This window comes from Dama dama, chromosome 18 (assembly GCF_033118175.1).
Source record: "Dama dama isolate Ldn47 chromosome 18, ASM3311817v1, whole genome shotgun sequence".
NCBI lineage: Eukaryota > Metazoa > Chordata > Mammalia > Artiodactyla > Cervidae > Dama > Dama dama.
In genome coordinates this window covers 66008147-66024485 of record NC_083698.1, presented here as the reverse complement: position 1 = coordinate 66024485, position 16339 = coordinate 66008147, and the positions used below count along the sequence as shown (strand labels likewise).

The 16339-nt window shown below is 35.7% G+C and overlaps 1 protein-coding gene across 1 annotated transcript in view; it reads right to left on the bottom strand.

Annotated features, from left to right (window-relative positions):
• The window catches only part of SKAP2 (src kinase associated phosphoprotein 2), a 165468-nt gene extending 149341 nt beyond the window's left edge, over positions 1–16127 (bottom strand). Inside the window, exons 1-3 of the mRNA XM_061165484.1 lie at positions 15876–16127; positions 6539–6644; positions 5912–5937 (exon numbers count right to left, since the gene is read on the bottom strand). Of these exons, the coding sequence (XP_061021467.1) occupies positions 5912–5937; positions 6539–6644; positions 15876–15942 (199 nt within the window). The 5' untranslated portion in view covers positions 15943–16127. The remainder of the gene's footprint in view (positions 1–5911; positions 5938–6538; positions 6645–15875) is intronic.
• Positions 16128–16339: the final 212 nt, after the last annotated feature.

Below are 16339 nucleotides of genomic sequence, written 5' to 3'. Positions count from 1 at the left end.
GAGATGACTACCTTATCATCCTTAGTGATCACACCATTACGTGCACCATACTTGCTGATGCTTTTTTCCCAATTAAAATTCCAAGAAACATGTACAAATATTGCTCTTTCTTCAGATCTTAATTTATCTTTTTTTCAAGATGATCAAAGTACTTCTCAGAACATTCAGTGATTCTTTGTAATATTTCTCTTATGGAATGAAGAGTGGTCTGATTTAAAATATGAGGTAAGACAGAACCTCACAAAATTCTAGTAAAAATATGTTTGAACATGAAATAATAGCTCATGGGATACACAGTTGTAAAGACCACAAAATTCCCAACTGTTCAAGATTGTTAGCATATCCTTCTATCCCTAACAAAGTAAGAAGTTTTATCTTATAAATTTTCTAAGGTATATCATGAACTATAAATCTTGCTGTGAAAAAAAGTATTAGGACATTTCAACCACACCACCATAACTTAGCAGTTAGCACATTATACTATTAAGACTATATAAACATGACAATAAAGCTAATGATTCATGGAAAGAATCTTTTTAAAAATTCAGGTGCTCAGGCTTAAATCTATTAAACTCTATGTGGAAATAAACAAAAAATTTTTTAATTTAAAAAAATCAGAATTAGTTTATTACCCTTGGATAACATCTATTGTATATTTTGTGTATATATCCATGTATATACACATACACAGCAAAAAGATCACTATTAAAGCTATAAATACAATAATATTTAATATAAGGGAAGAATATTCTACACAAATTAGTCACTGACATGTTAAAGACCTCTGTGGGTTTTATATTTGTTTTTGTGCTTTTAAAAAAAAAAAAAAAAAGAACAGTTTGGATTGTAAAGTGAAATTATCTTCAATTTCCCCGTTCTAAGAACTGTAGTTCATTTCATAGATTGGTTTTTTAAATTACTATGGCATTTATATTTATCTAAGACAAAAATACATTACATACTGCTATTGGCCTTATTTCTTCCCTCCCAGCCTCCTCCCCCCGCCTTTTTAAGCTTCCCTTGAATTTAATTCAGAAAGTAAAGAAGATGAATCTCTGTGGTATCTGTACAGGGTTATTCCCTTTTTAACTTGCATGAAGTTGAAAAAACACATCATTTTTCAAAATGGTCTTCATGTTACTGTTGTTCAGTGATGATTTACCCCTTTTCCCTGACTCTTTAATTTTTTTTCAACTCAACAAAGAGCAGCTATATTATAAGGGGCCTTAATTGAACACAGGGGTCGCTGTTGAGTAGTACAAAGCATTTTTTCTCCCCAGGGGCTGAGTACTTGCAGCTAGCTATACCTACAAAGATTTCGATAAATTAAAAGGAAAATGTTCAACTTGTGTATGTGTAATAGAAAGCTGAACTCCAAAGCAACAATGAGCATCAGGTAAACGTATCCAATACAATTTACAGACATAATTGAAAGCATTACAGCTAATCAGACATCTAAAGGAAAAGCTTGCTCAAATGAAATGTCTACAGAATCATTAGTTGGCAGCCATTCTATTACAATCACACATAATGTCAGTGGTGCCTTGAGCCTGTGCCAATGACAACAGCATAAATTTTGCATCTCATTTCTATGGTCATAAAATTAATGATCAGTTTAAAAATACTTCTTTGTAAAAGTTATTGCGCAAAGAAAAGACATGAATGTGTCCCTGTTATGTACTCAGAAGGATAATTATAGGGTTGTTGCTCATTAATACTGTTTCTTGTTTCCCTAGAAAAGCATTTGATTTATCCCACAACTTTCAAAAGTTTAATTAACGATACAAAGTTAACAATCTAAAAGACAATGATCCAAGACTTCTCATCCTATAATTTCATTGGCGAGTTAAACAACACAGCAAAATCAAGGCTTAATCGTACCACAGCAACATATTTCTTTGAAAAACATTTTTAAATTTTTAATAGTTGGTTTCAAATCACTATTATCCCTTCTTTTTCACATAGCTCCATGATCAATTAATGTTTTCCTAAATGCCTGGAGATAAAAGCCCAATAGCAATTGAACAGTGATGAGCTCTCCCACTACGAAAGGTGATTTAACCAATCTACTGCTTGTTTTAGCAAATATAGTCCTGGTTTAGATGCAATCAGGTAAACATTAAACTAAATAACATATCTAAAATTCAGATGATAACCATTCCCTTTCACAGAAAATGAAAGACAAACTCGGTGGGGGAAATTATTTGAATGAAAAATATTAATTCCTAATTTTCTACTTAGTTTATGTGTCCAAAATAATTTCTTAAGTAATAATACACAGCTAAATAGACATAATTAAGCATTTAACTTGTCACTTCTTAATGGAATCTGTAGTTTAACTCTTAAAAATTTGGAAGATTTGATTCACCACAAGTAAGATTCTCTCCACAACTCTCCTACCACACAAGGGCTAATTTATAGCATGCAAATATGAAGCAGTTTTAAAGGAAGGATACCATTCCTCAAGCACTATCTTTGAAATACACTTCTACTGCTATAGCCCCCAAACTCAAATATGCTTAACCCATTTGTATAAGGCCAGAGATGGGGTGGAGGAGCTGCAAGTTATTTGTGCAGATTTCACTGGGGAGCTAACTTTCAACGGAACATATACTATGTTAGGAAGGGTAAAAGAAAGGAAATTTAACATGATCCAAAATGACTTTTCTGCTGCTCTCAAGGATTCCATCAGAACCAACTAAAATGGGTCCCTTCTTACCTAACCACCTTGTTACTCAAAAAAGCAGTTTATTAATAAACTTAATAATACCAATGAGGTCAAAGGAAGTTGCTTTCTCAGTAAATCTATTCATATTCAACATCAATGGAGTTTTAGGACAAAATCCACTAAATAGTTTTAATTTAAGGAAAAATATTTTAAAGGAGAAAGCGTTTTTAGTTATGACATCTAAAGGGAACTGTAATATGTTCACATTTTTTAAAGCTGTAGACATCAATATTTGAAAAATATTCTCTTGAAAATATTTGTCTCATGCTAATAATGCATGCCCTTCTTTTAGTAATTTATGGTTTCCTTGAAGTTTATTTGAAGATTGAATTATAAATCAAGATTTACTAAATCTTCTTGATAATGAAGTTGAATCTGAGAATACACATTAATATAACACTGAACACTATGTGCCATGCATAGCTATCTTCACATTATCTTAATCATTCTGTAAAGAAAATAATAATACCAAAGTCATCACTGGAGTAAAACAAGCCTGATATAAGGACAAGATACAACTACAAGTAAATTTTTTTATTATATACCTAATATGTATTAGAAAATTATATTTCATACTCAGTCAACAACACTGTTTACTCAAGTAGTAATGTATTTCAAGTCACATTTAAGAGTGCTATGACCTTATCATGTGACAGAGAACAAATTCTAAAACAATCACAATCCTAAAATTAATATAATTCTAGGGCATGAAGCCTATATTTAGGAGTACACTTTATATTATGAGGCTATATTGCAACTAACAATAAAAAACTATGGTTAGATAGTTATGTCACGTACAATATCTAACGGTTATAAGAAGAGATGTGAGAGGAAAGCAAGGAAGGATGACAGACATCTGTGTACATTAGAGAAAGTAACAAGTCATTTATTCAAGATGAATAAATGTGAATTAATTCACTTTATTTAAGAACGCTCTTCCAGGTCCTTTTTTCTCCCAATATTATTAAAATGGTACTTAACCATCATGTAAAAAACAGTACTTGAAACAAATAGGAATATAAAGGTAAAAAGGAGGAAAACAGCCTCTGGTCACTTCACTGTGACCCCATATTGACCTGAGAGAGAGGAAACAGCCGAAAGGAATTCTGCCCAGGTCTCCTTGGATAAAGACATTCCAAAAACTCCAAGAAGAAAATGTAAGGAAAAAGAAGAAAAGCAGCATTATCAAAATATATTTAGATGAACTAAATTTATTCAATATAGGATCTATTAATAAATTCTTATTTTTTAAAAAAAGATGTATTTTGAACAACTGCTTATTCAACAACTAAGTCTGTACTAATATCCCTATAATATTTCTAACAAACGACATGAGTAGTCTTTTTAGAACAGCTGAATTATACTTTAAGGGTAGAATGGCATACAATTACTTAGCTTCTCATATTTCTCCAAGGTATAGATCTAATTTATCCACAGGCTTACTTTTGAACAGGCACTCTTGGTGATTAGTTAACTCAATACAGCAGTATTGAACTACAAATGACTTATTCAGAGGAAAACGATTACGGGGAATCTCTGAATTCTGTGTTATCTGAACTCGTATTCTAGGCTCATTTTTCAATTTTTATCAAATACTATATAAACCTCCATTCTCTTTAGAGACAAAGAATGTATCTCAGTAATGTAATTTTAATATCCACACACCTGAACAAGTCCTAAACCAGAATACCAAAGGGAAAATTCCTATCCCATTATTGAATCATATGCAATTCTGCAATGACTTTATACTCTCACATTTTCTTATCTTAAAAATGTTTAATGTACAAATAATGAAGTCACAATGAGAGTCCAACAGTCACTAGAACAAAATCTATGTTTTAGGAAAAAAGGCAGAATCTGACATGTAATATTCCCCTATAAACAGTGCTTTGTATAAAAGTTATCATAATTAAAATGCATAAATGCATTATTTCTATACTCAACTAAGCAAAATGCAACATGATTAAACCCACAGTTCAGGATTCATTGTAGAGTACAAATAAGTAGGCATTTGTGGAGAGGAGAAGTTTCCTGCTCTTCCCTTTATTTAATAGTGTCTAAAAATTTAACATGGAAAAAAAAACTCTTATTTCCTCCAATCACAACAATCTAGATGACAATGTGAAAAGAAACTGTGGCTTCCTTTTAACTGTTTGATTTTAGGTTTGTCTGCTTAAGTACTTGGTTTACTGAAACTGTCATTACTCTCTCACTTATCAGTTAGCAGAGATACGAGTTACTCTGTGGTATCTGCTAACTAACCCCAGTTAGAAGATGCTACACGACTCCTCCCAAACCCAGAGCCTAGCTCCACAAAGTTAACTGACCTCATGTTTTGACCCTCATACCAGCATCCACAGGCTTCAGGTCATGACCCATGAATTAGCATCATGGGAGTAAGGGCCATCCCAAGTTTCTCTTACAAAACTGAAGACGTCCCAGGTGGAGACTTCCTACGCCTTTCTAAACTTGGTTTTCAGTACACTCAGCAGCTGTCTCTCAAATCTAAAGGAAGACAATCAGCTTACCAGCACTCTCACATATCTCCAAAAAAGGAAACTGAATTACCTTCTCTGAAAATGTCTACTGCATACATTTATTCATCTCAAAAGAAACACAAGAATAATAAAAACTAGCACGTGAAACAGATTTTACTCACATTCGCAAACAAAAATTCATAGTTTTCAAAACAATTATCCTTTAGAAATGTCATCTATGAGCACTCAGTCACAGGCCCTCCTGCTCCCATCACCACTATAAAGTAATCTCTGCAGGATTAAAGGGTGTTGCGTTGGTATCTTCCCTCTGGCTCACCAAAGTCTTCCATGTATAACTGCAGGTATATACCTTTCTTAACAAATTTCTGCCACCGTGAACTCTAAGAACCACAAAACCTAAGAATGTTAAACACAGATTTCTGTATCAAAAGACGGTGCAGGGTTTTTAACTAATTTGTCTCCTAACTCACACTGATAAAAAGATGCTATCAAAAAGCTAGATAAGCTTTTTAATTTTATTCTCAGCAGGGGGAGCTAGCACTCTCATCTTGAAAGTCTAGGTATACAACACTGAAATTTAAATTTTGATTCCAACTATCAAATTTCAGCATGTGTCAGATTTTCCTATTGAAAATCTCTGCAAGGGAAAAAAAAATGACAGGTTTACCAAAACTTGAAAATTTACCTTTGTATTGAGATTCCTGAAGATAACTGTAAAAGAAAGCAAGAACATTATATTTTAAAATAAAGGTTAACAAATCAAAACAAGATTTAATCAGTGGCAATGATTCAAATCTATTTAAAAATCTATACTATGAATATATATTTAGAGAAAAAAACTACTTCCTACCCTGAAATGGTAATTCCAAAAGGCTAACGAATTTATACTAAAGGTATTTTTAAAGACTCAAGTTATGGTAGTAAAATTAGAATATATTGCTAATGTACAACTTAAATTACATTTATTCATTTGAGTATCTGGAGGTATTTTCCATATTCATGTTAAAATTCTCAACCTACCTAAGCCTTATTAGTGAAACCAAATATTTTCGCAAGTAACCAAAATAAACAGTTGGATTTTGCAGAAATACTTAGAAAAATAGATAATCAAGAGCCTTCACAAAAAAGGGTTTTATGATAAGGATGTCTGTTTTTAAAAATTATTATAGTAGAAATAGTTTGTCCTTTAAAATACTTCAATTAGATTAGAATCTAAAAAATTTAATTCCACAATTATCAGTCCTTCATTAAAATGTTAATTACACCTCTTCTGAGTAAGAAATAAGTAATAAAAGGCAAGTAAGTGACTTACATAGACTTTACATCTTTTATCTTCTTAACAAGAGAGTCTCTCTTTTCCTTTGCTTTCTTGGATAAATTTTCCCCTCTCAGTATGTCTGCTACAAATGTTTCAACATCTAAACCATGAAATATAAGAAAAAGGACACAAATTATAGGAAAGAATCATTTTTTTGTGAAGACAAATAGGATAATGATTGTTTCTACCCATAAGTATTAATATCTGTACAATTTGTTACAGTTATTTATCAATCCAAAGCATAACAGTTGAAGTATGTTTCAAACACTAAATTGGATAAATCTGTTCACCACTTAGCTAATAAAATGTGTATGTTCTACTTATGCTTAGCACAGCGAATGCTATTTGAATGTTTGGCATCATTAAACCAGGAAGAAATATGCAAGTTTTAATAAACTATGGTGCCCCATAAACAAATTCTCTTGTATAAAAGCAAGCACAGAGTTTACATGCATATGTTACTATTATTTTATAGTACTTTGTAAGTTCCTATACGAACAGGTCATTCACAATATTATATCAATAAAAGCTAATGTCTCTGGCAAAGGCTGCTTTTCCCAGTGTAATCAACTTTCAGTCATATGTCATGCTTAACTGCTTTAAAGGAAAAAAAAAAAAATCCCTTATTCTAGCCAAGATTTCCAAATTAAACCCTCTTCTTTCCTACCTGCCCCACCCACTCTGGCCAGCTATTCTCAAATAAAAAAGATAATCAGTTGTGTGGTTTTGTGTGCTCCTGTATCCTGTCTTGGCATTACTACCTGGAAATACTTCTTAAAATAAAGGGAAAAGTGGCAAAAATAGATTTATCCACTATTTTAAAATATAGTAACCAACAGAAAACATATTTCTATGGCCTCATGCACAATTTCACATAGCCTTCTTTTTTAATTTAATAAACTTTTATGCTGCTTTTTAATTCTAATGTGCAATGCCATCAAATTCTTACTGGTTTGATTTTATAATAGCCCCACTCTTATTGTTCATGAAATAATGTACAATTTTAATTTTATAATCAGAATTTCAAATCTCAATGAGATATTTATATATATAGAGGATACTATTAAAATTTTTTCAGTAGGTATGCCTATAAACCACCCATATTTCATATTGAAGAGATGTGTATATGTTCTATTTTCTTTTTATTTAACTAATTTGTCTCCTAACTCACACTGATAAAAGGATGGTATCAAAATATACAATAATGTTATATTTAATTAACTCAAAGCATTATAAATTGTACTTATAATTACCAAGTTAAAACCTAGTATTTGAAGCAGATGTTATAATTGATTTTAAATTCTCGATTACAAAAGTACCTTGATCCAATGAGCAAAGCTGATTAAACTGTTATTCTACACACTCTAAATAAATTATGTAAAGGTGAGTTTTCAATAAATCAATATGACAAGTGAAATCATTAAAATTTAGTCTTGGAATAATTTTTTTAAATAGCTCTCTGGTTTGAAGTCCATTACTGACATGTTAAAAGTATCTAAAAAACCAAAGGAAAATGTCACAGCTTCTCTTTCCTTGAGCTGTCCATGTTTTGAAGAGGGGGACACAGAGACATAATCCAGTACCAGTGCAAATTAGACCCACACCTCTAAATGAGTTCAAAACATCCAGACTTATTTTTTAAAAAGCACTCTCTTCCCAACTCTAAATTTTGTACCCAGAGGAGTAAGCAACCTCTGGACATTCAGATTATTAGCTGAAATGGAAAAAATCACTGGCTTCTTGAGATGACTCCAATAAATCGACTAAGAAAGTGAAGTAAGAGGAGTAGCACCTCTTACTCCAAGTACACTCAGTACTTGGGAGAATCACTGGCATAATGACTGGTAAATAGTGTGCTTAATTTAACTCTCACTCCGTATTTGTCTTTAATTCCCTCATCCACACAAGTATTTAATTGCCTATTTTACATTTTCATTATACAATCCAAGTTAAAACAAACGGGATCTATTTTCTATCTCCGGAAGCAATAACAGAACGAATTGCAGCCCAAGAGTTATTCCTTTACAAGGTCTTTTCAGTTCTATAAAAACTCAGAAAACAAAAAGCTTAACGTTCTATATAGTGTTTCCTAACAGTGCCAAAAAACATTTTTAAATTATTGAGGCTATGCTATTTTATGAGGAAATACTTGTTGAAAGAGTGTGAGACTTCAGGAAGAATCTGCAGTTTGTTTTCTTAGGGGGAGGCGCTTCAGAGATTGCTCAAGAGGAAAATTCTGTATTTTTAGAGTAGTCAGTGTATTTATTCCTAAACTTATCCCAGAAAAGCGGTTTAAGGCAACAAAAAAGGTTAATAAACATTGATTATTTTTTAAGATTACTTCACAAAGGAGATATGAAAAGCATAGAACCTGCTTTGGGTCCCACCCCCCCCTTTTTTTTCTATTTTTTTTAAAAACAAGAACTTCAAAGTGGAAGTGATTCTTGAAATATTCTTAGTTTGTTGGTGCCCACAGACTCAACTGGTCTTCAAGTTTTTGAAAAAAAAAAAAATTTTTTTTTTGTCTTTCTTTCTGAAAATCCATACAGTGCCCATTTATTTTGAAATCGAACTAAACCAGCCTCTCGCAGACACAGGAGACCCCGTGGACGTGCCCGCGGCTTTCGCCGAACACCGACCGGCTCCCACGGCGCAAAGATAGAGTGGGTGCTGAGAAGTTACTCCAGCTTCACCGTAAGATGCTTGAGCTCCGCAGTCCGAGACACTTGGAATGTTAAGCCCCAGGGTTCCCGCCATCAGAGCTGGGAGCAGAGAGCACTGGTTTGGGGCAGCGCCCTAGCTAGACAAATGGGATGGATCTGTGACTTTGTAGCTCAGAGCCAGGGTTATATTTCAAAAGCAAGCAATAAAAGTCCTAGGCGAATCAAGCACTTCCCTGGCAGGTTGGAAAAGAGATCTGAAGCTTTTTATTGTGCTCTGAATAGCCTTGCAAACGGTAAACTAGCAAGCCCTCTCCTGCCTTCCTTTAGTGGTCGTGTCCCTCTGTTAATATGTAGATTTCACTGACTCCAGACTGCCTGTAATTCGGGGAACAGCCGTAATTAGATTACAAGAAAAGGTCAGCCTGCGTCTTCGTTGGCCTCTTGGCCTGGTGAGTTCGATAGAATTCCTCGTTCTCGGAGGAGGAAATCTCGGCTCACTCGCGTACTCCGCGGGAGAGGAGAAGCTTAGGGACCCACCCGGCCACGTGGAGAAAGCGCAGTTCCGGCGCCCCCAAACAGCGGGTCAACCCCTAAACACCGCCGCTCACCTAGACCGCAGGTCAGAGCCACCAGCATTTAACCCCATCTCCATCCGCTTCTGTCCCCAAGTCATCATCAAGGAAAAAGTTACTCAGCGAGTACCAATGTGGTGGTGATTTTTGCTCCTGTTACACCTTAACACTGTCAAGAGTAAACCTGATCTAGTGTAACTGTAAAGATAGGGGGAGAGGGCCACTGAAAATAATCTGATTTGCGACTGCTCTGTAGATAAATGTTAAGGTCTGAAAACAGAATTAAAAGATGATATCATGTCTTGGCTCAGCAATCTCAAACAGTTTAAGTAAGAAAACTCTCAATAATCATCTCAATCCCTAACAGGCAAATACTTAACACACACCACATCACCGCATGGTACTCCAATTTTCCTTTTTTTTTTTTCTTTCTTTTCTTGTACATACGACCCCCTAGAAAAACTGCCACTCATCTCCTCCCTAGAGCCCCAAAGGCTAGGACAGGTATCTAACACATACACACACACACAGGCGCACGCGCTAACAGTTTACTACCAATTTCCATACTGATTACAGAGTGAAAAAGTGAAACCACACGAGGTTATAACCGTTTTTAAATTCTTGCAGACTATAAACTGTCAGCTTCTCCAAGCTGAGTACATAGCACAGGTTCCTACTTTTAAACAAAGCCAGGCTTTGACCACTTGCCTTCATATCCTCCACCAGCAAACAGCCTGGAATATGACTTCCAGACTGGTGAGTGTAAACAAGTCACAGAGATAACACCTGGTGTGTCTTCTGCCTAGTCCCCCAATCAGCCAATACTTCACCTCCCTGGGCAGGCATGCAAGTGTGCAGACACACACACAAAACCTCTGTGATGGCCTGAATTGTATAGAAGAGAGAGGCAAGAATTAAAGTGAATCCACTACCATGTACTCAGCCCTATATCAACAAAATGAGTGTAAAACCAATCAAACCATACTCCCATACCCCAAATGGCTTTACTACTTAATTCCACAACTTTCTCTACTTTATGAATTGGGCCAAATTTCACTTTGTATTCACTGAGGTGCTATCACTAAACTTAAGGTGGTAAGAATTCCAGCCTAGAATTGAAGTTGGCACCAAAACAAAAAGAGAAGCTTTTCATCTCTGGTAAAGGAGGGTATGGTCTCACCAAACAGGCACTGGTGAAAACATAAAATCTGTTATGTTTATGAAAACATAAAATCTACATGTACACTGGGTACATGTAGACCAGTTAAGCTCAATGCCCAAAGTTGGGAAACGGCTAATTGAAAAGTTACTGATTTTTCTAATAAATGTCTTTCTCTTGATTACTCAAGCACTTTTATAGGTCATGGTTGAATGTGGACTTTTCAAACATGGAAAAAGGGACATGAGCAAGCACAAGAAGTTCTCACAGTATGATAAGTAAAACATACCTGGGTCTTACCATCCATTCATCTGACAAAATTTTCAAAATGGGCTTTGGAGGCTAAATGATTTATTTTGATAGGAAACTGGACTGTTGAAGAATAGAGATGAACATTTTTCGCCTCTAAAAGATGACTCTTGATAAATAGCACTTTAAAATGATCAAAATCTTATTTTCAAAGAAGCCACAGTGAATAAAACATTAATCTGAGATTTACACTATATTCACTGTTAGGTAGCATCTATTGTAATGTATTCACCATGTGATTGAAAAAGAAATGTAAACTCAGTGGAATGAAAAAGATAGACTTGGCTTTAATTGAAAAAGACAAACTAAGTGAATAATGAGTATATAAAAACTAGCCTATGCCACTTTTATCACCCATATATGACACTTAATCTTAAATTTATGAGAGACAACTGAACTGTGTTTCAAATCACCAGAGGCTTTTCCCACTCTGTTGTTTCTACCTTCTTTCCAGTAATGCTGGATAAAGTAGAGCTAAACTCATTTAGAAATTTTTAAATTTTTATACTTCTCCTTTTTAGTATATTTAAATTTCTTTTTAAAAAGAAAACCAGTGATAATTTGGATTGAGTAACTATAAAATTATGCATACACGCATACTATCAAGAGCTTTGTTTAGTAATCTGAGATGAAAATACTTTAAAAGGAAAGTCATGAAAAAAAAAAAGCCAATCAGAAATTCCTGCCAAGAAAAAGTAGGCTATTGTATGCTGGGCAAGTAATTTTCCTAATATCCCATCTTAAGTCATCTATGTTATTTGACCCATATAAGAAACTACCAGTTTCTCGTCCCTTGATTTACAAACATATATTCCTACTTCTAGAAGAGAAAATCTTAGAAGTGTCATGGACTGATTTCACTGTAAGATCTAATATTCTCCTATCAACTTTAAACTTATTAGTTATTACTGTCAAAATGGGGCAGGCTTGTTCTTGCTCTGTAGGAAAGCCAGGTGCTAAGGAAGTAGGTGACCATTGGTGACTCAGTAGGTGGCACTCTTCCCTTTATGTACTTGCCCAATGCCCCAGAAGGAAGTTACGGGGCACTAGATACACTACCAATGATTCTCAGAAGACAAACAAAACCAAAATGTTGACCAAATTTTAAATGGAACTTGAAAGGTAGAAATCAAACCATACTATTCTTAGCATTCAAAAAAAAAAAAAAAAAAAAGGGTCTCCTCTATCTCAGCTGAATTGCATTACTTATCTAGTGCCCCTAAAGGGATTATCAATTATGTGTGAAGGTTTTTAAAAATGTCCTAGAAATTCCCAATAGAGGAAAATGCAATATTTCTAATCAAGACTGCCAAGTGAACAAACTCTCAGGATCACTTTGCAGACACACTCTCGTTATTGTTTGTTTTGGGTTTGATATTTTTCAGAGTACATACTGACAACCACCATTTTCTTCCTTCAACATTGGTTTCATTTTCTATCTCAATAAAAAGAAACTGGCATTTTCCTACAGCTTTCTTTTTTAAATGTGCTGTCCTAATACAAATGAATGAGAACATCAGACTACAAACCTCGAACAGACCAGTATTCAAAGGGAGATTAAACAAGATTGGGGGGGGGGGGGGCGGTTAATTCCTCTCACTTTCTTGCCTGCCTGGAGGAAAAACTCACATAAATCAAGATTATTCTTGCTGTTCATCCTAGTCAAAATATTTGGACGTGGGAGAAGATTATAGGGACAAAATTTCGGATTATCCTTTGTTTCTATTTATCCAAGCTAAACTTGTTCTTCCATTGCTGTGAAAAAAAAATTAAAGGTTGCCTGTATTGCATGTGGCAGTTTGCAACGTGCTTTTAACAAAAATCTGTAAATCTTTTTCTACTCATAGGACAAGAAAATAATTCAATACTTTTTATAAAAAGTATAGGTTTTCAACATTGAATATACTGATTCCATGGAAATATAAATAACTACAAACTATATAGCCAGTTTCTAAAGCGCATCATCAAATATGAGTTAAGAATGACAACCTCTATGGATTTTTGCATTTCTACAGCATGTTTTTAAGCAAAGGAATAGGAAGGAGGGGGAACAAACATTGAAAAGAAAGACTAAAATTACTATTATCAAAAGGAAAAATAAAAGAGAAAGAAAATAATAAAAAATTGATAAGAATACATTTGAGCACCTACCTCTATCAAGCAGTTGAAATGTCAAACATTTAATACATCTGAGTGACATAATAATTTGGATAAAGGGGACAAAGAACATAATGGGAGCTATCCAAACTTTTTTTTGATAGGCATATCTTTTGACTTTGATTCTTTCTTTCTGAAGGGATTTTAAATGCTTGAAAAGTTTAGTTCTTTATCTTTCCTGCCTTGGAATTCTAGCATAGTGCCATGCATTCTAAGAGCACTCAACTGTTAACTACAAGCACCACTGCCAACATGTCCTTAGTTTCAAAGAACAAACCAGGTAAGCCAGCAATATCTTTAAAATTCAAACCAATGCCAACTCTTCTTCTATAGTTTTAATAATTTTAAATCTAACCATATCCTATTAGTCAAACACTTAAATAAAACAAAATGTGAGCAAAACTGCTGATCTCACTTATTCTTTAAAACTTCTCTACAAAAAAAGATTTTAATTAAAGTCAGCCATAAAACATTAACTATTTTTCTTCAAATGGCTAGTTTAAAAAGAAAACTGAAAAACACTGGTTCACTTGTTTCAATTCTTTAAAGTATATCTCATCATAGACATTTATATTTCCTCATAGCCATACCTCTTGAAAATGCCCTCTGAAAATACAGTATAAGCCAAATTTGTAATTGCTGGAACTTTAATGTTTTAATATTTGTTCTTAATATTTCATGTGTTTTAAAATGTGATTTACTTCAATAATGTGAAATACTAAAAATGTCAAGATTATTTTTGAAACGCTAATTTCAGATATTATTGGCTAAAGTATATACGAAGTTAGCAACGGCAGATAACCTAAATATTATTTAATTCTGAGCTTTCAATTAAATTACACAAATAAGGGCTACATCAAATACTTGTAACCCATGGGGATCAGAGAATAAAGAATCTCATAACCTATATATCATACTATCTTCAAATTCTGCCTGTGGATCCAGATTACAAACTGTTTACTGTGGAGCTGTCAAGCTTTAAAAGCATGTATCCAGGGGCCTATGCTTTACTTCTTAAACTCAAAAATTCAGACCTAAAATATCCTGAAAATGGTGACTTCTCTTTTTAGAGTTATCATCAACAGTTCTCTAACCTGGTAAAATAATATTCTAAGCAAGGAATCCCAGCATGGTAACAACACACGTGTAACTGTAGTCAAACAAAGTCAGCGCTTACTTGAAACTCTCATAGAATGGAATAAAAGCTGCCTTGACTCAGCCCCTACAGTTCTTTCAGTATATCCCATAATGGTGCCCATTAACAGGAGGCATCTCTTAGAGTAAAACACTGCCCCACCACAAATGCACTCATAGCACTGCAATCATGTTCACAAAACATGTCTGCATTCATACACTATTCGTTTTATTTTCTCTAACAGCATATTAAGAGATTTAGTCTCGCAGTGCTCTAACTACATATAATGCCACATTTTAAATATTGCTTTGAGTTAAAATAAGCAAATTCTATCACAGGCATCTAAGAGAAACTTTTAACCCAGTACTTCATGACCAATATTGAAAGATACTCAAAGTAAAAATTTTAGATCAAAATTCAATATTCAGAATTCTAATGGACATATGACAAAGTGAATAATGGGAAGAATTCCAGAGCATCAGGATAGGTAAAATTTTTGCTACCCCAGAAAAGGATGTATTTTCTACGTTGTGCAGAAATATAAGTTTTTATTGGCCCCCAGCGAAAACACACATCTCCCATCCTAGATAACGAACTAGCAGTGGATTTGTAACAGCCTTGAAGAATGCATCTTTAATTCCTAAGTTCCTACAAACGGTGACTTAAGACTGAAAAGGGGAAGATGGGGGTGCAAATACGAAATACTGTACATTCATCGTCACAGGAAGCTGGACTTTAACACATCCTTCCTTTTTTGCTGTAACATGTTCCTCAGGCTGAAGACAAGTGGTCATTTGAGAGTCAGGCCCCCTTTGAAAGTCTCAAATATGGGTGGGCTGAATGTTCAAGAAAAACGGGAGTTTTAGAAATGACAAACCCTATGGTCCCATAACGCCTAACTCCTAACCCCTGTAGCTCAGAAATCTCTTTCTCTTCCATCGGCCAGGGGACCAAAGAACTAGTTCTTTGACTTCTCTCTCCTTCCCCATCTCTTTCTGTGACACACACAAACACACACACACAGTCTTCACGATACCCTGATCGCGCGCGCACACACACACACACACACACACAATCTTCACGATACCCTGATCGCGTTAGTAAAGCCCACCAAGAAGGGCTTCCCCCATCCTCGCACCAAATTTCAACACACACGCCCACTCCCATTCTCACATCCCACTTCCCCACTCCCAGTCCCGCTCCCACGGGGCAGGAGGCGTGGGGAGAGCCAGGCGGGAGGGTAGAGACTCCGAATGCTTCTGTCCCCACCGGCTCGCCGTCCCCGCGCCCGCGCCCCCGCCCCCGCCACGTTACCCGCCCCCTTCCCGCTTTTTACCTGCCAACAGGTTCCTAATTTCCTCGGGGAGGGGGTAGGGAGAGGACGTGCTGCTGGGGTTGGGCATGTTAGGGAGCTCGGGGCGTGAGGGGGAAGGATCTGTGCTGAAAGGGGAACCGACCCGCTAGGGTTGCGGCTGCGATCTAGACTCGGACTATCCCGGTAAGGACAGCGGGGCCAAGAGTCCGGACACTGCCAAGCCGAGGCTCATAACAAGGAAGTCACTGAAGCCCCAGCCACAGCTGCTGGACTCTCGGCCCAGCCCCGCCCGGCAATTCGGGGCGGGGAGGTGGGAGGGGCGGGGGGCGGGAGGCGGGGGAGGAAGCCCGAAGGGCCAGAGGGGCCTTAACTGCGCATGTGTAATCCCTAGGTTTTCCTGGCCTCGGAAAAGAGCCTCAGGGCAGGCCACACCCACCGCTACGTGGACCGGGAGGAGGAGCGGCTGGTGGGAAAGAGCGGACTGG